Genomic DNA, 23,705 nt, shown 5'->3' on the forward strand with positions numbered 1-23,705 from the left:
AGCAAACAAAAGATATGGGTGAGGTTGCACTTTTGTTATCATTCCAACATGATAATGCACAAAGTCATCCCCTTCCTTCCTTATTAAACAGTGAGCCAAAAGCCTAACAGCACCTCTATTATCTTTTCTTCAAATACAGTATTCAGTTTATGATCCCAGCAGCAATACAGTGCTAAATGCACAGCCAAGTGGCTAGATTCACACAACACAACTAATCTTGTTTTAATCAATAAACCACAATTAAGCAAATATGAGACCACACAATGTGCAAGTAAATAAGATCAGGCATATACAGCATAATACTTGTTGTGTTAGGGCTGATTGCAGTCCTGCTTGGTGTTATCTCAATAAACTGGTGCACACATTTAATCCCATCAGTTGGCAAGTGTATCACACTAAGCTTTAAAATATCTCTTTAGCAACAGCAAGAAAAAAAAATGCTATCTTCATTTTTTAAAATTAGAAATACAAACAATCCTGCAAATAAACACTATTATTTAAACTACCAAAGCAGGAAAAGAAAATTTGTGGCCTTCCAGATACTGCTGAATTATAACTTGTGTTTATATATAATCGGTTTAATAAGTATTTAATAAATCACAATTAGCTGGGTTTTGCAACATGTTAAACTATTAAGCATAGTTTTAAAAATCACAATGGCTGAGTTCATACAACAAAAAGACTATTATATCTTAATCCGGTCTTAGTCTCCTGCAATATTGCTGTGCTGACTGGAAATATGTAGGGATGTCAATTCAGCTGAAACACACCAGGTTGGGGAAAGATGATCATTCTAATAATTTGTCTAAAACAATATTTTTATTGTTCTGTTTATGAAATTAGGGAAGTCAAAACTACAACCGACAGGTATAACTGTATGCTAGGTAAGGATTTCCTCATTACATTCTGGTAGCTCCAAACGAAACTAAAGAACAGTGGAGTAAAATTCTGCCTTCAATCTGCTCTATGGAACATATATAATTCTCTTCCTTTCTTTCCCCCTCTCAGTTAAAACAGCCAAATACCTGGGACTTTAGAAACTGAACCAAACTGATCAACCATCAAGGTTTGTAGATGACTGGGCATCTGAACTGGAGTCCTGTTCTCATTGCAGCACGTGACCTCTCTATGCTTGGGTTTGTATGACACATGCAAGCAGAAAGCAGGAACTATATTGCATTCAAAGTATTCATTAAATTAACTCTGGAAAGCCAACCACGAGTAAGCAAGTCCTACAAGCACATGAGAGCTCCTAAAAATAGAAAAATAGGCTAAGGGTAAGGTTGCCTTCTGGATGGGGTCGACTCCCAGCATTTGTTTGGAAATTAAATCGGGCACCTCCAGCAGCAAACGGTGAGCAAACACATATCATTTGCACGGGGATTTCTTAAAGAATTTGGACCAGACTGCCAACTCTTTTCCGCCCGTCTCCGCGGATTTAAGGGAAACCCCAGATGCAGCGGGCGAAAGCGTGACCGTCTGCGGCTGAAAGTCCCAAAGCGTGCCCAGCAGCAAAGACGCAGAGACCGGGCTTGGCTTTGGGCTCCGTGCCTACGAGTTGCAGCCTCGCGGACCAGGAGGTTCGCTTTAGGGGACAGGGCTACTTCCGACTGCCAGAGTTTCCAATCCTACTTCTCAAACAAGGAATCTCAAGCCAGGTCTACATAAACAAGTTTACGAGCCATTTGCCAAAACTCCACTTCCTCTTCGCTCCGACCGCTGCATAAAAAAATAATCTGCAGACTAAGCTCTTTCCCTCCGGCCTCGCTTGCGCAACGTCATCTGGAGGGGGCGGTCTTTTGAGCCACCCTCCCACTCTACTCTGGGGGCGCGGGGGGGGGGAGAGGAGATCCCAACAAAGAAAGCGCGTGTTTGGAGGAGCTGCTGGGAAGTAGGATCCTGCCCCAAACTTTCGCTTGATCTTCGTTCCTTGTTGAGATTCGGGGTTTTCCCGAACGCTTTCGGGAGCGGAGGACTCTGTTCCGAACTTTCCCGGAGAGTCAGCACAACCCGGCAACGAAACTTCAAACCCGGCAGAAGCAACGCCAGTAAGTAATTTGGGACTGGCTCTCCTCGAGCCAGGTGTAGCCTGTGAGGCTGGGTTAGGTGTGACGGAAAACATCGCTGCAGAGGAGGTGGCAGCCGAGCCTGTATAGGCGCCGAGGCAGATCGGCGTTGAGCTTTAGCATCCAAAACCGGACCTGGACATCTGGCGAATCGCTAGGTGTCCCGGCCTGGCAAGAGTCGTAGCAAAAACAACAACAACAACAAAAGCTTTTAAATTCTTCAAGTGCGACTGCCGAGGCGCGCATCGGTAGCCTTTCCCATCTGGGGAGGCCTTTCAGATGGTATTTAGCTACAATATCTTGGGCCCAACTGGCGTGTTACTCCGGAACATTTGAAAGGGGGCGAAGCTGGGGAAGGCTGGAATAGGGTTTGTCCAAGAAATGTAAAGATGAGAGTCAAAAAGAGTAGTTTATTTTTTTCTCCTTCAGCTTCTTCACCGGATTTTGGCAGAAAAATAACAAGATGCAGTGTTAGGCCATGAGAAAAAAAAGGAGTTTCTGAATCCACCGGCATAATATAAACATTCATTTTGAAACTATGCATCTAAAAGAAAGGGAAATCTGTTATGATTCACTCAATTATGACTTGAATTAGGCTTGGTTGGGCTGTTCCTCTTTCGAGCCAAGTCTAACATGGACAGCTTGGGAGAAATACACTAAAAAAAAAAAAAGAAATTTGAATGATCTCATCTGAGATCCTTGCATAAAGAGTAGGCTGGGCTTCTTTGTATTTTATGAGTGGCTCAGTGGGCTTAGAATAGATACGGTATTCCACTTAGTAAATAGAAACAAACAGTCGGAAAAAGTTTAATTTGTTCATAACAAATTTGTTATAACATAATTCTGTGTTATGCAATTTTATTTGTTTATAACACAATTCTGAACAACTTTTAGAAAAGGAAAGTCCTGTTTGAGTTTAAAAAAAATCCTTACATTTTATTGAACCTGCTTCCAGGTTCAATAATTTGATTTCAGGAACTTCCTGAGCATGTAGACATGCACACACTTGTACTATAAGCAGGTTAAACTTTTGAAGTGGCTTACTCCCAGATACAGTCATCATGATATGGCTGCAGGTTCAGTTTGGGATGGATGTGAAAAATTTGGAAGCAGGATTGGCAAAAACAAAACTGGTCACCAAGCCTCAGTTATTTCACTTCTCATGCCAGCCTGTCTCCTTATGAAACTGAACAATAAATATTCTGCCCTGAGTTGAATAGGATACCAAACTTGTCGTTTAGAAATGCAAGCAATACAGCCAGGTTGAACATGAATAAAAATATAAGGGATGAAAAAATTGTATTATAAAGCAGGGTGTGTTTCAGCTGTAAGAAAAGAATTGCCCAAGTATAACTTGAGGTTTCCTGCTGCAGTAGTAAAGCCAGCTTTATTAAGCCACAGCCACTGAAGTCTCCAATCACCAAAGGCTGTCAAAAGGCAGGGTTTTTTTGGGGGGGGGTGTCATTTGGTTTGTATTTTATTTTTCAGTGTGGCCTTCTTGAGCCAGTGCACAACCTGAAATATAGTTTATGCATTTGCCAGCCATATCAACATTTTTCTGAATTTTAAATGCACACAATTTGCACACATTAGGGGAAAATGAACAAAAAATTAAAACGCAATAGGGAAACCCATATATACATTGGTATAAAATGTATATATTTGAGCTCAACTATAAGGAGTTTGGGCAATTCTTCATTGACATGATTATTTGGATCACACTGCACTTGGTGTCTCTTTGGGCACTACTGCTGTGCTGCACCATTTAATAATAACCATCTGAAGTAGTTTTGTTATTACCTCCTGAAGAAGTACATGTAAGATGGCCATTGTGTAAGGATACATTTGCCCCACTTGAAAGTCTTCAAGTGGCATAGCAAGTATTCATTAACCCCGAAGGTCTGGAGACTAAAAAAATATGAAGAACGGTTGCAGGACTTGGGTTTGGCTAGTCTAAAGAAAAGAAGAAATAGGGGAGACATGATAGCAATATTCCAGTACTTGAGGGGCTGCCACAAAGAAGAGGGGGTTATGTTATTTACCAAAGCGCCAGGGGAAAAATAAGAAACAGTGGTTGGAAACTGATCAAAGAGAGAAGCAACCTAGAATTAATGAGAAACTTTCTGACAGTGAGGACAATTAACCAGTGGAACAGCCTGCCTCCAGAAATCGTGGACACTCCATCACTGGAGATTTTTAAAAAGCTACTTGTCTAAGATGGTTTAGGTTCTCCTGCTTGAGCAGGGGGCTGGACTAGAAGACCTCCAAGGTCCCTTTCTATTCTATTCTATTCTATTCTATTCTCACAAAGTATAAAAGTTATTTGTATCTCTTTTGTGCCATGGGTAATCAACTGTTGTGTATGGTATCATTTGAGTATACAATAAAGATTCTAATCTTGCTAAGCTATGTCTGTGATCCATGTTTGTGAATTTTTTTGTCAAGTCAGGGAAAAATCATGAAGTATTAGATTTGTGATTTAATCACTGAGTCTAATCCGGGGAAGCCAGTTATCAGGAATTCTTAGGTAGCTTAGAAATTACTTATCTTGCTCCTTTCCAGAGATCATCACGCGGGGGGGGGGGGAATAGGGAGTAAAACCCTACTGGCACTCATGGATCTCATGGCAAGATCTTGTTGCAGCATTCAGGGAATTGAAGACTCTGTTTTTATGGCGGTTTCGAGCTATTTCTCTGGGTGCTATCAGACCATCTTGGGAAATTTCCTTGGGGATTCTACAAGGCCTCTCATATTATTTCATATAATAACATTATATTATATGTCATCAACATGGCAATACGTAGCTATATTTCTTTCATGTGCTTTCATGGTTTGATGTTTCCAGACTCTCAGTGTGTCCAGGCTGTAAAGGACTGGGAAAATAGTTAGCCAAAACTGAATTCTAACAGGATCAATAATAATTAGACCTTCTGATGAGGTTGCATTTCCTTTTATGGGGCATACAATATTCATAGTCTGGTGCCCCCAAAACGACACTGAGCAATCACTTAACATTAGTGGCAAAGATACACATGTAACATCAATGCTGGATAACTACAAATCTGTGACAAGATTGAGCTGAAAAAAATCAGACGTGTCCTTTCACGAAAGAGATGGACTAAATTTGGTGATTCATAAAATGGTAACCTGAGGGGTGTACAGTAATACCTGCTATGTGAAGCAGCCCTTGAAAATGTCTAAAATTGGAACTGGCTCAGAAAATTAGAAGCAGAGTAAAACTGAATTTGATAGATTCTCCTATTTCTGGCCAGATTGAGGTGTTTCTGTTAGTTAACTAACAAAACACAAAACAAAAACACTGTTCATATAGTTAAAATATGAAAACATTACCTATGCTTACTTCTTCCTTCTTCTTTACTTCCTTTTTTACCACTTCGGGTGCTGAGGAAGATACAAATTCTGGTTCTTGCATTTCTAGTGGCCTCCACCATTGTTATTTGATATTGTAGCATGTCTTTGATATTGTCTCTCTAACTTCTTCTGACTCTGCCTCATGTTTTTTTGGCATTCTCCTCTTTTTGTTTATGGCACGGGTAGGCAACCTTGGCTCTTTTATGACTCGTGGACTTCAACTCCCAGAATTCCTGAGCCAGCATGGCTCAGCATGGAAACCTCTCTCTTTCCCCTCAGCATGGCTGGCTCAGGAATTCTGGGAGTTGAAGTCCACGAGTCATAAAAGAGCCAAGGTTGCCTACCCCTGGTTTATGGCATGTATAGAATCCCAAGAATCCCAAGTCATTCACTCCAAGGGAAGCAAACCATGTAGTGGTATTCCTGTGTTTATTGGTTATTATTATTTGAAATAATTTACTAGATAGTATTTGAGATTCATTCATAACATTTGGCTTTAATCAATACAATACTGTATTTATTATTTAGTGTTATATGTTAGGTCTATGCTAAGCTTTATAGGGTTATTCAGTTTGAAGAAAATGAAGTCAAAATTACTGTATTGGACCAGATCGATAAACTTAAGTTTTTACTTACCCAAATAGTTTTTGCATAAATTCTTTTCAGCTGCTTCTCTACTACTTCAGACATATGGTGTGTATATATAAGACAGGCACAGAAGAAACTTGCCTTGATGCAAAGCAAGCCAGGGAAAATTAAATCCATCTTGATGTTTATAAAGTAGATTATCTTCCTTCTAAACTTCACTGTATATCCTGAGATGGATTAAATCATTTTATACATGAATATTAAGTGTAGTTTGTTCTGCAAGTTGCCTTGAGAGGATTTATGACATTAAGGATGGGTTAAAATTGCTGCTTGCTGTCTAATGTCACTATCAGATCAGGATCTGTGTGGTTCCCATATAACAAGTGTGATCTTCTGTGTGGTTCCATCTCTGTGATTAGATCCTTAAAGCTAGAAGTATCACAGAGTTGAGTAGCCCCATCTCTAGGTCTCCCCAGATTTTGGAGATCATTTGTTATTTGCTCATTTCACTGATATTTCTGCACAAGGCCCTTTAATAACAACACACTGTTTTTTTAACTTGGTTAAAAAAGAAATTAATGAGGCTGAGTTTGAAATATGTCTACACTTAAAAGAACTGCATAGACCATGATGAATGTACTGTATCCACTGTCTTCTAAGAGCTCTGTAGAGCTCTGTGCTAGTTCTTAATCCTGAAGGTGAGGTGACTAGTGAAAAAAAACAATGTTCTCATGGTTAGATGGCCAGCTGCCAGCGAGAGTTGCCTTGAGTATGATTGTTGTTATTGGTATCATCATTTAAGTAGTGTTAAACTATTTTCATATAATGTTGTGGAGGTATTGATGAACAATTTGAAACTTCATGAAGGGATTGATGAACTGAAAAGTTTGGAGATTGTTGCTTAAAGTATACATTGTGGAAATCTTGTAAAACTCCAAGCAGGTTAATGAAAAACCTTGCTGGTCATTGCTTCAGTTTTAAGCCTGACTGATACAGTCATATACAAGGAGATAATAAAATGAATAAACATAAACACATGCAGCCGATTTAATTATATCTGCTGCATAACTAATTCATTTTCTCATTATGCTGCATATTTAAAAGCCCTGATTCTTTAATTTTGTTTAGTTCACACCATTTGAACCACTGGGAATATTAATCTAAGCTAAATATGTTTTCCATTGTTTGTAGTGCTGTTTTTTTCTTGACCTGTTTTTTTGGTTTAAAATAAAGCTTCAGGAGCTATGAATGGTATTGTAAAGAAGGAAAGAATGTTGATTCATTTCAGTTGTGTGTCTAGTTGTTTGTTGCATCTTAAATTATAGTAGATTATGTGGGAGGAGGGAAAGGAAAATCTTGTGCTTATCACAAAATTTTGAGAAGCATAATAACTTTGCTTTAAAAAGAGATGGTAATTTTACATAGAACTGGCCTTTATGAACCAGGTCCTTCAACAAAGCTGATTGATGCTTTTTGGATTTAAACAGGTTAGTGCTATGAAAATCTAAAAGGTAAATTAGTGCTGTATCTTACAAGAACATTGTAGAAACTCCCACCCGCCTAATAAATGACCAGGATATCATTACCAGATGTATAACAATGATGATAGTTGAAATCTGAGTAACACCGCCAATTACTTACTAGCTGGACTTTCACCTTTGCTGGGCAGCAATGGGAATGGAAAATGTTTATGTAATTAAATAGTAGCAAAAATGTTTTCCTGCATACTCATTATTCATGAGTCTACTTCTTTCAAAATCATACATGAATGAGTCATATGTTTGTTTGGAAAGCAAGTGTCACCATGAGATCTGGAAGTATAGTACTTTTGGTCTTCTGGGCCTCTGGGATCATACATTTTACATGGTGTTTGTTCTAGCATAAAATGATGGATAAGAAAGCTTTATTTAAAATCAGAGTGATAGTCACTGTGTATCCTATGCAGAAATGTTATCCATTAGTGCATTCCTGTTTAGTCCCACAGAGTTCTTCTGTGGAAATCTGGCTGTGAGTTTTGGAAGAACCTGGTCCATGGTTATCTCTCTCTGGGTCAAGAGGATGGGGCTCCATCTCTGGTTACAGCTGGTGATGAACTGTGATCAAGCTTTATATTTTTTTTGTTAATTTCTCTTGGTCCTTGGTACGGTAGATCTATGAGCTGTACAGGTAGTCCTGTACAGTTGAGCTCAATATTTCTATTGCTAAGCAAGGCAATTGTTAAGTGAGTCTCTCTCATGCATTTTATGATCTTTTTGACCAGTTAAGTGAATCATGTGGTTGTTAAGCAAATCTGGCTTCTCCCATTGATTCTGCTAATCAGAGGCTCCCTAGGAAATTTGTAAATGACAACCCCAGGACGCTGCAACCATCTTAAATATATGGTGGTTGCCAAGCGCCCGTATTTTGATCACGTGACTGGGGATACTGCAATGGTTGTAAGTGTGAGAACCGCTTATTAATCACTTTTTTCAGTGCCGTTCTAACTTCAAATGGTCACTAAACAAATGGTTCTAGATGGAGAACTACCTGTATAGCAGGAAGGTAGGTAGATAGAGAGAGAGACAGATAGATAGAGGCATACAAATAACACAAGATAAGAATGCTATTCTTACCTGTCAGTACTCTTAGAGCTGATGACATATTCCATAGGACAGGGCTTTTCAACCTTTTCACCCATTGTACCACTTTTAGAATATGGCAATATCTGAGTACCACCAGTCGCCTAGCAAGGTGTCAAAAACTTGATGACCCCCCCCAAATGAAAAAAGTGATAAAGTACAGGTAGTCCTCGACTTACAACAGTTCGCTTAGTGATTCTTAGAAGTTACAATGGCACTGAAAAAAGTGCCCCCCAAGCCACAGCCGAACAAGACACATGCCTGCCCATCCGGCGGCGCTCTTCCTCCTACCCGAGGTTTTTATTGTTGTGAGCATTTCTGTTGAGGATTGGCAGCGGGGGTGGGGTGGGGGGGTTGGTTTTTATTCCCCCTGTCTGCTGGATAGTTGCAGCAGGTTTTGATCACTTCACATGACCCTGGGACCATCATAAATATGAATCAGTTGCCAAGCATCTGAATATAAATCACAAGACCCTGGAGATGCTGCAACATTCCAGCTGACCGATGCTTCTTCTGGGCTCAGCAGAAGCACGAGGATCAGTGCGGCTTTCCAGCTGATTGGTGCTTCTTCAGGGCTCAGCAGAAGCATCAGGATCAGCTGGAGCCTGGCGCTGATCCTGGTGCTTCCGCTGAGCCCTGACAGCCCTGCAGCTCCAGCCATCTCTCGCTCAGGTTTGTGCAGTGCTGCCACCAGTTCAGCTCATTCCCCTCCCCCACTACCACTTTTCTAGGATGGTCGCGTACCACCTGCCAGGTGCCAATGTACCACAGGTGGTACCCATACCACTGGTTGAAAAGCCCTGCCATAGGATACAAGATTACTGCTATCCAGGGCTTTTTTTTTTTTCATAGAACGCCCAGAACGGAGTTCCGGCACCTTTTTTGGATGGAACCTTGTAGGGTAGGCAAGGCGGGTTGTATGACGTGTGAGTTCCGGCACCTTTTTTTTTTTTTTTTTTTACAAAAAAAGCACTGCTGCTATCCGATGTCTCCCCTATAAATTCCCATATAAACAAGAACTGATGGCGCAGCAGCATATTCAGCACTTCTCTGGCTCTCATAAGCCATCACACAGAAAGGAAGTATGGAGAGTTTTTCATTTTTAAAAAGCGAACCAAAAGGCACATTTTACATTGGAGATGGTGTTCAGCAGCAGCACACATGTTCTTATGTTGGCATTTTAGATCTTTTCTTTGCAAATATGATATTGAATAGAAGGGAGCAGGATCACTGCATTTGAGCAATTCCAGAAATTATAGCTTGAGATTTATCAGTAATAATAAAAATATGCTACATATGTAACAAGGATGGTCCCCCAAATGAATCCGCATAGGTTTGGCTGAGATGTGACCACAAACCATGGTCTGCCATGATGAGAATGAGAATGAACAATTGTAGCTTTGAACTCATGTTTTTTTTTCTGTTCCCCTTCCTTTGTGAATAAGATCAAAATCTTTTAGTGAACAGTAAACTATAGATTGACACTGTGCCCGAATGCCCTAAGAATGTAATCTTAAAATTCTATTGTATGAGAGAGAGATATAATTTGAAATATCATTATGGTTGGTCACAATCAGCCAGGTATTTAGGCATTGATCTGCCTATCAAATTATTCTCTAATAATGTGACTAGAGATAGATAGCATACAAATTTTAAATTATTATAATAATAATAATACTCCTGCTCAGTCACAGATGGAGCAACCATAGGAATTTAGAAACTATAACTCTAGGTGTTTGCACATCCTATATTTTGATGCATTAAATTAGAGATTGCAACTATGATATGCATAAAATAAGCTATATTCTCCAATTTATTTTATTAGATAAAAATACTTAAGGAAATCCCAGGGATTTCTAAAGAAGGTTGTCCTTTATTAGGGCTACATAATATTGAACCTTGAATGAGGGCAAATCAATGAAAGTCAAGCCCAAGAAGAGAAATATTTTTTTCCCCAATTACAGTAGAAGTAATATATCCATGGAGAAAGCCTTTGTTAAATGACAATGTGTGGTGCTATCTCCTACATGCAGCAGCATCACTGGTAGGTTTGTTTAGAGCCCTTTGAGTGACAATCACCTCGTTGTCAGCTCTGTATAAAAGGTGTCCCAAGTTCTTTCTCCTTTCATTGCTGCAGAAACTACAGCATAAATGTGGGAATTATTTGCAGGAAAGGCAGATGGAATTAAAGTAATAAAAGCATCTTTTAATTTGTGTTGACATTTTTCTTTTTATTTAATACTTGGGTTTTTTTAGTGCAGCTTAAATCATATGATAAAAATGAATCCAAACAACATAAGCCACTATAAGCAGAGCAGTACAATCACAAACTCTCTGGTTCAAGCCACAATTAGCTGCTGATATTATTACGTACACAGCAAAGTAAAATCATTATTAATATTATTATTTGCTGCTTGCATATTATGGAGAGAATGTAGATTACCTGGGAAGCAATTCACCAAGGTGGACAGAATAACAGGGTTGGAAGAGACTTTGGAGGTCTTCTAGTCCAACCCCCTGCTCACAGCAGGAGACTTTATTCCATTCCAAAAGCTGGTCTGTGAGGGGATCCTGCTCCAGATCAGGGGTTTAGTCTCCTGCTTGTTTGTTCCTCCTCATTCAATAACTACATCACCAGCTACAAGCTGTTTTATTTATTAGCAAAAAATAACCTAAGACCGTGGTGGCGAACCTAAGGCACGCGTGCCACAGGTGGCTCGCAGAGCCCTCTCTGCGGACATGTGTGCCATCACCCCAGTCCTAGGCCTTCAGCTGGGTTTTATAAAACCTTTTCGCTTTAGGCCTCCGCCGCCATGTGAAAAAAAAAAAGTTCAATCAATCAATTTCAACTTCTCGCGGGGAAAAAAAAGATCTCGCAAAGTTGGAATTGATTGATTGAACTTTTTAGTCCCACCCAGTCTGCTGTTACCACTGCAGCCACGCCTAGCCAATGCACCATGCCCACCCAATGGGCCACACCCACCCAATGGGCCACGTCCACCCGGCACCCGACAATACTGAAGTGGGTTTGGGGTTGCAGTTTGGGCACTCGGTCTCTAAAAGGTTCGCCATCACTGACCTAAGACATTCAATTTAACATCATCTTCACTGTGATTATAAAAAAAAGTTTTTGCATGATATATAAATGGGGAAACATGCTATACAGGCATTAGTATATGCCCTACATATAATAGCTTGAGATAAGGAGCAAATTGATGGCTATTTAACAATAGTGGGGAACTAACCTTAGCCAGGAAGAAGAAAACAATCAGTTGAATGAGGTTAGAAAGAACATTTTGCATATTTTTTTAATTTGACAGGTCATCTATCCTGACCCCACTTCTTGTTTGAAGCATGGAAATAGCAATTGTCTAATTATATTATAATGAGGATGTTATCCAGGATAACTTCCTCATTATCTTTCTGGGGGTACTTCAAAGCAGAGAAGTCCTTGACATGAAATCTCAGTAGCTCTCCAGGCATAAGTATGAACAAGAAATTCCTTCTTTACCTCTTTTTCTTTTTATCACTTTCTAGCTGGCAGGATCTAGCACTGCCTCTGGCACTGCTTAAAAATGTGAGCTCGCCTGCTAAATCTGTCCACCTATTCTTTGTGACAAACAGACATTAAATCCTATATGGTATAATCCTTGAGAGAAGGTTTATTAAGGAGTCTTAACCAAAACCAAACATGCTTTTTCTGCAGTAAAACAAAGTAAAACAGTAAGATACTTGGGATTTAATGCTTACTGCTGCTGTGCTATATGTGTTTCTGAATGAATTTCTGCTATTTTGATGATTTGAGATACAAAATAATAGTTTCTTTCCTCCTTTTCACATTGTAGGTCCCACATTCATGGGTCCAAGTAAAAAAGTGGATTTGAAAATCATTATCATTGGAGCCTTGGGGTAAGCATATTTTTAAAATCTTTTCTAAGATGCATTTCTCTCTCTCATCGTGAACTCCCATTTTATTCTCATAATAAGTTTGTGAGACAGGTTAAGGAGACAGAAAACGATAAAATGGCGACTGGCTGAAAGTCACAGGCTGCGTGGAGAATGATTTGAACTGGGATGTCCCCTTCTGACTTTGGCTTTCTAGTGACTATCCCAGAAGTGTTTCTTTATTTATGTAATTATGTAATCATCTCATAACAGCGAATGTGGTGACATACAAAGTCAGCAGTTACAAACAATAATCCATGATAACCAACTGGAATAATACATCCCAGCCATAAAACCATGCCAACAGCATAACTCACCTAACCTCCTGGCCCAAATGTCGGCTAGGACAGCCAGGTCTTCAGAGTCTTACAACAGATAAGATAGTCTGGATCTTCACAGGGATGTTGTTCCACAGAGAAAGCAGGACTCCAATAAGATGACATTGTTGAATAGAGGGGACCTGGAGCATGCCCCTCTGCTGGGAGTGATGTAGAGAGTACTCAGTGGAGCAGTATAGAGAGTAAGGAAGATAACTTTGACAAAGATATGCAAAATCCATTGCTAGGGCAACAAGGGATTAAATATATTTTCAGTCCACAGAAGGCAGATATTCTTTTATGATAATATGCTTCTGCAGCTCAGATGCTCTCTTATTCCTATTGCAAATAGGAGAAGGACGTACAACATAACCAGAGTGTATCTATCCACTAGATAGACCCAGTAATCAACTCCACATTAAAAATACTTTTACTGGTTGTAACATAATCTTGCAAGTTTAAAATAAGTTGAAAATAATGGTGTATTTTTTTTCTGAAATTGGAAAGAGGAAAGAAATTTTTCCATTAGAAATGAAAGTAGATTCACATACTTAATTATGTAGAGTTTAGAGTGGGTGAAGAAGAACTTTTGTAGTTTTAAATTTCAAGCATTTGTGAGCAGAATAGAAAAATATGGAATTCCGGCTTGAATATGCTGCATAATGTTCACTAGCAAATCTTTATTCATTACTTCTCTCTTATAGTCCTGGCTATTTTTTTTTCACCCAGATGGAATTTTTTTCTCTAAGTGAAGCAGAAGGGGTACATTTTAAAGAATAGGCAGGTGGAGTTTAAGGACTCCTTAGACTAATTTGCTGGATAATACTCATTCGAAAGTTCTCTGTTCCTCATTACTGATGAATCATAAACATATACTTGGGGAAAATGTGTATTATTTTTTTAAAAAAGTTATTTATTTTTCACATTTCTGAACTGCTCGTCTCCCTCAAAGAAGGACTGGGAGGTGTACAATAAAATATTAAAATATAATTAATTTTTAATTAAATGGTGCATATACTCTTAGAAAATGGAATTTCATGTCCATTAATACTTAAAATACTATTTCAGTTCTTGGAATTCCTCTTTCTAAGATGATGTGTAAAAACTGCTGCAATAATGTTTTAAAGGATTGGTGATAGATATGTGAAATGCAACTGACAGTACATCATAAAATGTTCAATTTTTTTTAAAAAACCCCCCACCATAAATAAAGTCAAGGAAAATTATGGATGTGACAGATGACTTTTGTGATTCAATAAAGGTGCTCCTTAAGCAACCCTCACTATCCTGATATATTACTTTAGAAAAAAAGTCCTTTGACATATGACCATTGTAGTTAACCTATTTTAAAAAAGATCAAAGTACTTAGATGAATGTGCCATGGATTTATGACCAGTTACTCCAGAAAAAAATGGAATTTCTACTTGCTGACTTTAATAGGAATATTACACTACAGCTATCTACTTTGTGCTACTAGTATGACCAGATTGAGTTAGCAATTTGTTAGTGATACGCTACAGATCAGATAAACAACAAAGCAGGCAAAGAGAATATTTCTTCTTTTTTAAGTTATCTCTAGTTGAATGTCTATGGAGATTCTCAGTCATCCAGGTCATAGTTATCTAAAGACGCTTTTTTCACAAGGCAATTGGACTTTGTTTTTCTTGGAATACGTTTCGCTTCTCATCCAAGAAGCTTCTTTAGCTGAAAAAGCTTCTTGGATGCGAAGTGAAACATCTTCCAAAAAACCCAAGAAAGTCCAGTTGCCCCATGAAAAAGCATCTTTGGGATTGTCAGTAGTTGCTACTGTACAGTAGTTGCTATTTGCTTCCAAATAAACAATCCATAGGATTATTTTTGTCAATTACATTTGTATATTGTATATTGATCAATACTTGCAAATATATGCTATGCAAGATTAATTTGGAAATTATTATCTGAAACTAATTTGATGGAATCACCTATTTGAAATAAATATTTGAATCACCATTGTTGAAACTGGATGGCTACAATTTTGAAATGGATTTTGAGTTATTCCCACAACCACCACCCCGATAAACTCTTATGGGTATTTTTTTAATGTTTTCTAAACTGCTGTGAGTGTTCATTGATGTAGTGGTATATATGTAGCAAAAAAATAATATTTGTTATTAAGTACTGTATATTATTTCTTTCTGAAGAAATTTATATGGTCACTAAGACTCCACAGAGACTTGCTAGCAGATCACCATCACATTATAGTATTAGTATGTAGCTTTCTTCCTATTCCCCACCCCCACACACAACAACAACCTTGTTGTGAGAGAGGGCTGAGACAGTGGTCCAGAGTCACCGAACAAACCTCTGGGAGAGATGGACTAGAACCTGGCTCTCCAGCACTTTCACCATTATGCCACACCATTTCCCATTGTACCATTTATGATATAATGTTTTGAGCATCCATATTTTTCTTCTGAAGCTGGGAGAGTTACAAGGGAAGAAAACAGAGTATGCTGTCCCTGATCTAGTGAGAATTATTGTATTCATTTGAGTTTACATTTCTTTTATAATGTTTGTATATTGATTAGAGATTTTCCACTGTCCACTTGCAGATAAAGCAATTAGAATATTCCAGGGTATATATATTAAATAGATGTTGTATAAGAAAATTCATACAGCCCAACAAGTAGAAATCAGGAGACAAAACAAAGAATAGAAATGGTGTTCTGGAAATTAAAAAAATGACTACTTACAAAAATTACACTAAAGAGAGCCTGCTAAGTTTAAGAACAGATCGCAGTCCAAATATATGATTAAATGGCAACTCTAGGTGTTTTGTTGGCCAGTGTCGGTCAGATAGATTGTACTGAACACTTTCACTTACCCAACTAATACTTGCTATGCAGATGTTAAAACCTGGATCATCATCAAACAAACATGATGGCACCACCAGTACATAGAGTGAAATGTCCAGACCACTCTATTTTAGACACCAAGAAAGACACATCTTCTATAAATTACATAAGAACCTAGTCAGGAGATGATCTCACATTTGTTGCTTGTGAACAAATATAAAAGCAATGGATACAGTGTCTGAGATAAGGCCATGCTGATCACCTAAATTGCATAAAGAGTATAACTAAATAGTTCTAACATTTCTACAGACTTATTTTAGTACAGGCAATAACTGATTAGGATTAGAATTTGTCTTTGATTAGGATTCTCTGATTTCATCAGTTCAAGTGAAACAGAACATTAATGGACAATCTTTTAAAACATTCCAATCCAAACTTGTTGAAATGAAATTTGTATATGTGCTTCTTCTTTCACCACAGTGTAGGAAAAACTTCTCTCCTACATCAGTATATTCACAAGAGATTTTATGAAGACTATCGCACCACCCTGGGAGCTAGTATTTTGTCCAAAGTTATGGAAGTAGATCACACACCACTGAAATTGCAGGTGACAGATGTTTTAATGTCTCAGATCTCTTATTCCATGCTTAGCCAAATATTTATAGCTCAGTCAAATGTATTGCAAAGAAAAGACAGATATTGTGAAATACTTTCATATGTTTATATTACTGTTGGCAGCAAATTTCCAAGAGAGACCACAGCTTAAGACATTGTAAGAAGAAAATAATGTTAGTCTATGGTGGCAAAAAAATCAAGAGGAGTCTGGTAGCTGGCATTTAATGAAGTGAGCTGCAGCTTACAATGTTATGTGCTTTTTAATAAAATTTGTTGGGAAAGGAACTATCAGACTCCTTCAGAGCTTAAGAATATCACTTTGTAATTGCATCTCTCACTAAAATGCTGACTTTGTTAATAAACTTTTTGTTTTTCACATAGTCACCTTTAAAGTGTTGGGTGTTCCAATGGTATTTTGGTTTTCCTTTGAGAAGAGGAATCACCTACCTATATGTCAGTGACCTATAGGGAGGCGAGGTGGGAGTTCAACAGCAAGCATAGTTAATCAGTTTGTGTAACAGCCTCTGCAAATTTGTCCCAAATCAGTCTTCTGCTAGCCTAGGGGTAGGCAACCTTGGCTCTTTTATGACTCGTGGACTTCAACTCCCAGAATTCCTGAGCCAGCATGGCTCAGCTTGGAAACCTCTCCCTTTCCCATCAGCGGGGCTGGCTCAAGAATTCTGGGAATTGAAGTCCACAAGTCATAAAAGAGCCAAGGTTGCCTACCCCTGTGCTAGCCAATTGCCTCAGTGAGCACCATTTCCTTGCTATTTCTTAATTGATAACACATCAAAGTCAATATTCATATTTCATATAAACGTAACCTTAATTATTGACACCTGTGGAACTGAACCTGCTGCTCATTCATTCACACTCTGTTTTCCTTCCCTGAAGTATGCGGCATGGCTCCTTGTTCAGATGTTTCCCTCAGTATCAAGCAAGGGAGGCTTTCCTTGTGTTATTCAATGTACCTTGGAGATAGCTCCCTGTCTGAATGTATTTTTTGCTTAATATTAGGAAGGATGGAGGTATTACAAAGCAAAGCATCCACCTCAGATACCCTTTGACGTTATATGAATGCTTTTGAGGCCCACAGTAGCCCCACTAGAATGGTAAAGAGCATCCCAAGTATCCCATCCCAATATTCTGATATGTAGGGATTTTGAAAACATCGCTCCCCATTATAAGATCCATTTTGTGAACAGGTTAATATATTCTCGTAGTCATGTAGTGAGCACGCTTATCACATACTTCAGACTTCCAAATGTGCACCCCACATCCAAGAGTTACCTATCTCTACTGTAATGGTTGCGGTACTGATGTTAATGCAGAAAGACTTCTTGTCAATTGTAGATAGAGAGATAAAATATAATTATGACTGAATTGTAGAATAGTAATGTTTTTGACACTGCAAATACTAACGGTTATATGTTCTTCCTCCTTTAGATTTGGGACACTGGAGGCCAGGAACGATTCCGGTCCATTGTGTCCACATTCTACAAAGGTTCAGATGGTTGCATGCTGGCTTTTGATGTCACAGATATGGATTCTTTTGAGTCCTTGGATGTTTGGAGGAATGATTTTCTTCAGAAAGTCAACTCTACAGAGCAAGGCTTCCCAATGGTTGTGCTGGGGAATAAAATTGATCTGAAAGATCGACAAGTAAGAGATGGAAGTGGAAATAAGAAGGGAAGTTGAATATAGAGCTCTCCAATCAGGATCTGAGGACAAATATTCAGTTTGTTCTCAGATAATAAACTTAAAGAAAAACTAACATTTTTGTAACACAAAGAATTATTTGCATCTTTACCATGCTACTTATTATAGGACTTTCCCATCTCCAGATATTGAATATTGGAACTAAACTGTGTTTGTGCAGGAGGCCTGCATTCCTATGCATTCCTTTTGTTAGCTATCAAAATGGATAGGATCTCGTTTAGTGCTGAGTCTAGCCTCTGAATAATGCAAGAAATCTTGCTGCTGAGCTTCTACAGCAGATGGTTGTCCAGCCCTTGCTTAAGTCCTTCAATGAAAAATGTCTTCTGCATTATATTAAAGTATAACTGTTTTTAAGAAATTGTTCCTTACGTTTGAATGAAAATTGCCCTCTACTTGATTTAGACCTGCATTAAAACAAATCTATGTAGCATGTATTCCCTGTCCATTAGCTTGTCTTCTCCAAGGATCTCTGATGCTTCAAGAATATATTCGTTTAACCACTATATAAAGTTTTCCTAGTACAACTCAAGATAACTTTATTATTGTTTATGTATTATATTATAATTTATTGCACACAACAATGTATCATTTTTATGGCCATTTAACTATTGCTTTAGCTGGTGTTGCCTTCATATGCATCGAGTTCTTTCAAAGAACCTAGGATGTCGTAATGTATCGGCATAGACACATAGGCTTACATAGTTGAGGTAGTCCTCAAATTATGACCACAATTGAGCCCAACATTTCCATTGCTAAGCAAGACAGTTGTTAAGTGAATTTTGCCCCATTTTACGAACTTTCTTGCCACAGTTGTTAAGTGAATCATTGCATTTGTTAAGTTAGTAATCCGGTTGTAAAAGTAAATCTGGCTTCCCCATTGACTTTGCTTGTCAGAAGGTGGCTAAAGATGATCACATGACCCTGGGACACTGGAACAGTCATAAGTATGAACCAGTTGCCAAGTGTCTGAATTTTGATCATGTGACCACGGGGATTCTGCAATGGTCTTGTAAAAAAAAGTCATAAGTCACTTTTTTCAGTGTCATTGTAGCTTTGAACAGTCATTAAATGAACTGTTGTGAGTTGAGAACTACTTGTATATATGCGGATCCAAGCAGTGTGACTTTTGCATTTGACAGACGGAAATTCTGTCAATGTGTAGATTTTCTATGTGCCATCCAAGATTCATGATATGATATGATACGATATGATATATTATTATGTTATATTACATTATATATTTGATATTATTTATTATTAATATTCCATTATTTGGGGATGACAACTATAAACAGCACTTTCATTGCATTCATTTTCAATCATTCTTGAAAGAAACAACTTTCCATGTAATATTACCAGCTGATCAATTTTTTTTAATTTTTTTTAGGTGTCCAAGGAGATGGCTTCATCATGGTGCAAGGAGAAGGATATAGCATATTTTGAAGTTAGTGCCAAAAATGATATTAATGTGGTGCAGGCTTTTGAGACCCTGACAAGGCAAGCCCTATCAAGAGTAAGTAGCAAATTGCTTATAAGAAATAGAAAATCTGTTCTCTTTTGTACAGCAAAGACATGCCTACAATTCAGAATAACAGTTCATCAACGGTAGACTAAAATCTTCAAAAGTATATGCCGTATAAATATTTAATGTTCTAATTTGTTTTCTTCCAACAAACTTGTGAAGATCAGAAAAGGGAGAAAACATTTTTAAAAATAGCAAGGGACTGTATGCTGTAAGACCAGATTAGGGACAGATCATTGTGGCGAAATCTAACCTATGAACACTAAGAGTCAACAACAACTTGATAGCAATCAATCAACAATCAGTAAACTGTAGAATCTAAAAGGTATTTCTCTATGATCAATTTCTGGAAAACTGAATTTTTAGTGGAAACTCCTTCTCTTTCCTGTCCACATAAATACATTGGCAACTGGCCAGTCCTCGCCTGGAAAAAGACGTTGAACAGCCTGAAGGTTTATCGTCATTAATTCCAAATTGAGAGAATAGAAAATAAAACAAAGAGCCCCTGATATTTTAAAAGAGGGAAAATAATATTTTTCATCCACTGTGTGTTTGTATTCCCATGTATACATTCTGATGGTGATGGAACATGTGAAGCAAATAGCACTATTCTGATGATTTAAGTGACCTCAAAAAGAAGCAATATATTGGCACTGAATAGTCCTTTAAAATCTGAAGTTCTCTAGATATATTGGATTACAACTACCAGTTGACTCCAATTTAAAAATTGGAGGTTGTACTTGCAAGATCTAAGCCAAATTCTATGTGGCTAGGTCTCCTTCTACAGAGCCTGATTCTAATAGAAATCAAGGTAGCTGGAATGAAAGCTCTTTAATATAAAAATTGTTACACTTGTTTCAATCTACAAGTTACAAGAGAGACTCCATATCTGCCAGGATTATTGTAATGAAGATAAGATTAGTGAGACTGTCATTTAAATCATTAGCTAAAGGAAGATGTAATAGCTAAAATTAGTTATAAGCTGGCCTAAAGGTTGTACATTGGTTCCCTTAACTCAGCAGTCCCCAATATTTCTGGCTCTATGGACAAGTGGTGGCGGGGAGGAGAGTAGATGGTTTTGCGTGTCCACACACACTGCTTGCACAAATGCAGCTTCAAGTGCTTGCATGCTCGTCTGCCGCTTGCACAGCCAAGTTCCTAAAGGGCCGCGACCTGGCAATGGGCCGTGGAGCCTTATCTCATACTTTTTGTACTAGCTGTAGTGTCAAACATGAAACTTGCATTTCTTTAGGGCATTTTAATGAAGATATTGTCTGGTTGTGGATTTTAGTTTCCTTTTTTTCCCTTATGACCAAGTAAAAGCCATGTGTTTTGCCTAATGAACCATGATGGATGAAAAAACTCTGGTTCACCACAAGGTGTTGCTATTTGCTCACATTGCCATATGCAGAAATGTAAAGATTTTCCTTCCACAGTCTGGTTCTTGGCTTTTTCTTTGATGAATCACATTATTAGTGGATTACATAAAAGCAGAAATCTATGACCAAAAAGTGGGTAGGAAGGTTTGATGCTCTCTGAACCATTGCCAAAAAACGTGACAGCTTTGATTTTCCTGCAACTAATGATTTTGTATTATATTAAACAATACATGTCTTTTTGCCTTATGCTTACATTGCGCAGGAATGTTCTTAGACTCTTCTAAAGTACAGGTGATGGCACTGAAAATTTTATCCGTTTTTAAAAATGTAACTTTTGGTTGTATTGTTTTTTCTTCCTCCAAGCAGTACAAAGTGCCTGGCTTTCAAACTTTCTTAAGAAGTTTAAGAAAGAGCTTTGAATTGAGAAAGAAATCTGCATTTGTAAGGTTCTATATTTGAGAAAAAATAATGGAAAATCGAAATGACATAATGAATAAGGAATAAAGTTTTCTCCAATTGGAGGGCTCTTAACAAAAACAATTAAAACACATTGGGCAGCCAGCTTTCCCTTAAAATAACCTCATTCACTGTAATAAGAAAAAGAAAATAAAGGACCACTAGAGCCAAAGTGGAGGTCATATTTTTTTTAAAAAAATTGACATTTTATAAATTCCATGAATGTACCAGGCAGTTTCATAATAAAACACTAATCTGTCTATCCCCATATATCTGTTTCTTAGGGGAGTTTGCTGTCTATACAATTTTTAAATGATTGGCCAGGTAAATACATGGTCATATCCTGCAAAATGATTTTTTATATTTAAATTTTAGATTTATATTTTTAATTATTTATATTTTTCTCTTAGTATCAAGGGGTGATTGAGAGCTACCTAACCGAATCTATAAAGCTAAGTCCAGAAGATCAGCCCACAACCAGATGTTGCTGACATCTCGTTTGGAATGATTGACATTTGGATACAGTTTGAAAGCTGGCACGTGGAACAGCTGCTGCTACTGGGGAATGCTGCTCATCAGGGTGAAAGATGAACTAATATAACAATATTGCCCTTTGGCATCCCAGCAAAGATAGAACAGACTGCTCGTGAACACACAGACATTTAGAAATCAACATCAAATATTGGGAAAATATTTACCAAATGAAAGATTTATGTCCTTACTGTATCAGTCAGACTCTTCTCAGATGACATTTTGAAGTTCAGATTTATGTTCCAGAACACTCCATGGAATGATATGATCTCATATTGAAACTGATTCCTAGTTTTTGTCATGTTCTTTTGATAAAACTATAGTAGATAATATCTGGATCATCTTGGAAAGGCTTGGTGTTTTCTAGATATGGCTTAATTCCCAGATGGCACATCTGAAGGTGCTAGAGTGGGTTGGGGAAAGTGGATCTACATAATTCAGGAACTGCTACTTAATATACACATGTAGTGCCATAGGTATATGTCTCATTTTATTCCCACAACTGTCATGAGGTATGTTGAGTTGAGAAAGAGTAACTTGCTCAAAACCATCCAGTGTACTTCCATGGTAAAGAGTTGACTCGAATCTGAATCTTGCATAGTCTGGGTCCAACATTCAAACACTAGATCACCCTAGTTACAGCTTGGTTTCCCCTCTCAGTTCCTGCCTTTGAAAATGCAATGTTAATCTAAGAATATTGATTTTACAGCAGAAATGCANNNATAGAAACAGAGGGTCTTGAGCAAAAAAATACTGTAAAACTATAAATGCAGATTCCATTTTCAGGGTGCTTATATTTTGTAGAAGGTTAGTGCTTACTTAAGCAGGTTTACAGAGAATTTTTTAAAAATACTAAAGAAAAATGAAATATTGGAAAAGGGAATATAATAGAATCAATTTGTACATGGAAATATATAGCAGGCATTTGAAAAAGGGATTTCTTTTTAAAAACATTGGATATGTAATTCTTTCTTACCATTGTTCAAAGATCCTGTTTTTTACTGAAAAGAGTTTCAGATGTGAATTGTATTTATATGCCATAGATTGAAGCCATTTTCAGAAAAGATGTTCTCACATTGAATCTGTATGGAAATTGGAAGCATAATCAGGCCAATTATTGTCGTGTCAGCCTGCTGTCTGCTTCTTTGTTGAATATACTTACAAGAAGGAAGAACTTAGGTACTGGAGAAAAATACTTTCTTCCTGTAATAGTTAATGATGCATAAGTATGGATCAAGGAGCAGGTAAACTAGAACACAAGAGATATAGATCAGGTCAAGACTAGCTGGTGCAAGCATCTGTTCTTTGCTCATATATTGATTGAATGTGTCACCTTCTTTTAAACTAAAACAAAAAGGCTGGACTAATATTGAAAATATACAGCTCAGCCAGTACAGACAACAACTGTAATAAAATGTTAAGTTAATAAGTATTTTTATTGATTTCCATCTTGTAAAAGGACCACATAGAGCCTGAACTAATATCTCATTGCAAGCCAGAATGAATTGGGCTTGGAAATACGATCTCATGAATCTGTTCTGTAAATATTTTGTTGACTGTACTACTTGAGCACCTTGGAATTCAGGTTTGGCTGGTGAGGACATAGCCAAATTCATTTTTGGACATTGTGCTGCCAACTCAATTAAAATTGAATTTAATAATAAGAGATGTGAAATTACTCAACTGGAAGAAAGACATCAAATGTACAGTCATAGGATCAGTGTGCCTAGTAGTATTGTTCCT

At 37.8% G+C, this 23,705-nt stretch overlaps 1 protein-coding gene across 1 annotated transcript; it reads left to right on the forward strand.

Moving 5' to 3' along the window:
• Positions 1–1,839: 1,839 nt before the first annotated feature.
• Positions 1,840–23,388, forward strand: RAB7B (RAB7B, member RAS oncogene family; the record flags this gene model as incomplete). The annotated part of the gene is given in 7 exon segments (XM_015821462.1): positions 1,840–2,048; positions 12,490–12,553; positions 16,221–16,347; positions 17,802–18,017; positions 19,462–19,587; positions 21,842–22,681; positions 22,685–23,388. Coding segments are annotated over 5 exon segments (603 nt in total).
• Positions 23,389–23,705: the final 317 nt, after the last annotated feature.

The sequence above is a fragment of the Protobothrops mucrosquamatus genome, unplaced genomic scaffold (assembly GCF_001527695.2).
Source record: "Protobothrops mucrosquamatus isolate PMUCROS unplaced genomic scaffold, P.Mucros_1.0 scaffold1334, whole genome shotgun sequence".
In the NCBI taxonomy this organism is placed as follows: domain Eukaryota; kingdom Metazoa; phylum Chordata; class Lepidosauria; order Squamata; family Viperidae; genus Protobothrops; species Protobothrops mucrosquamatus.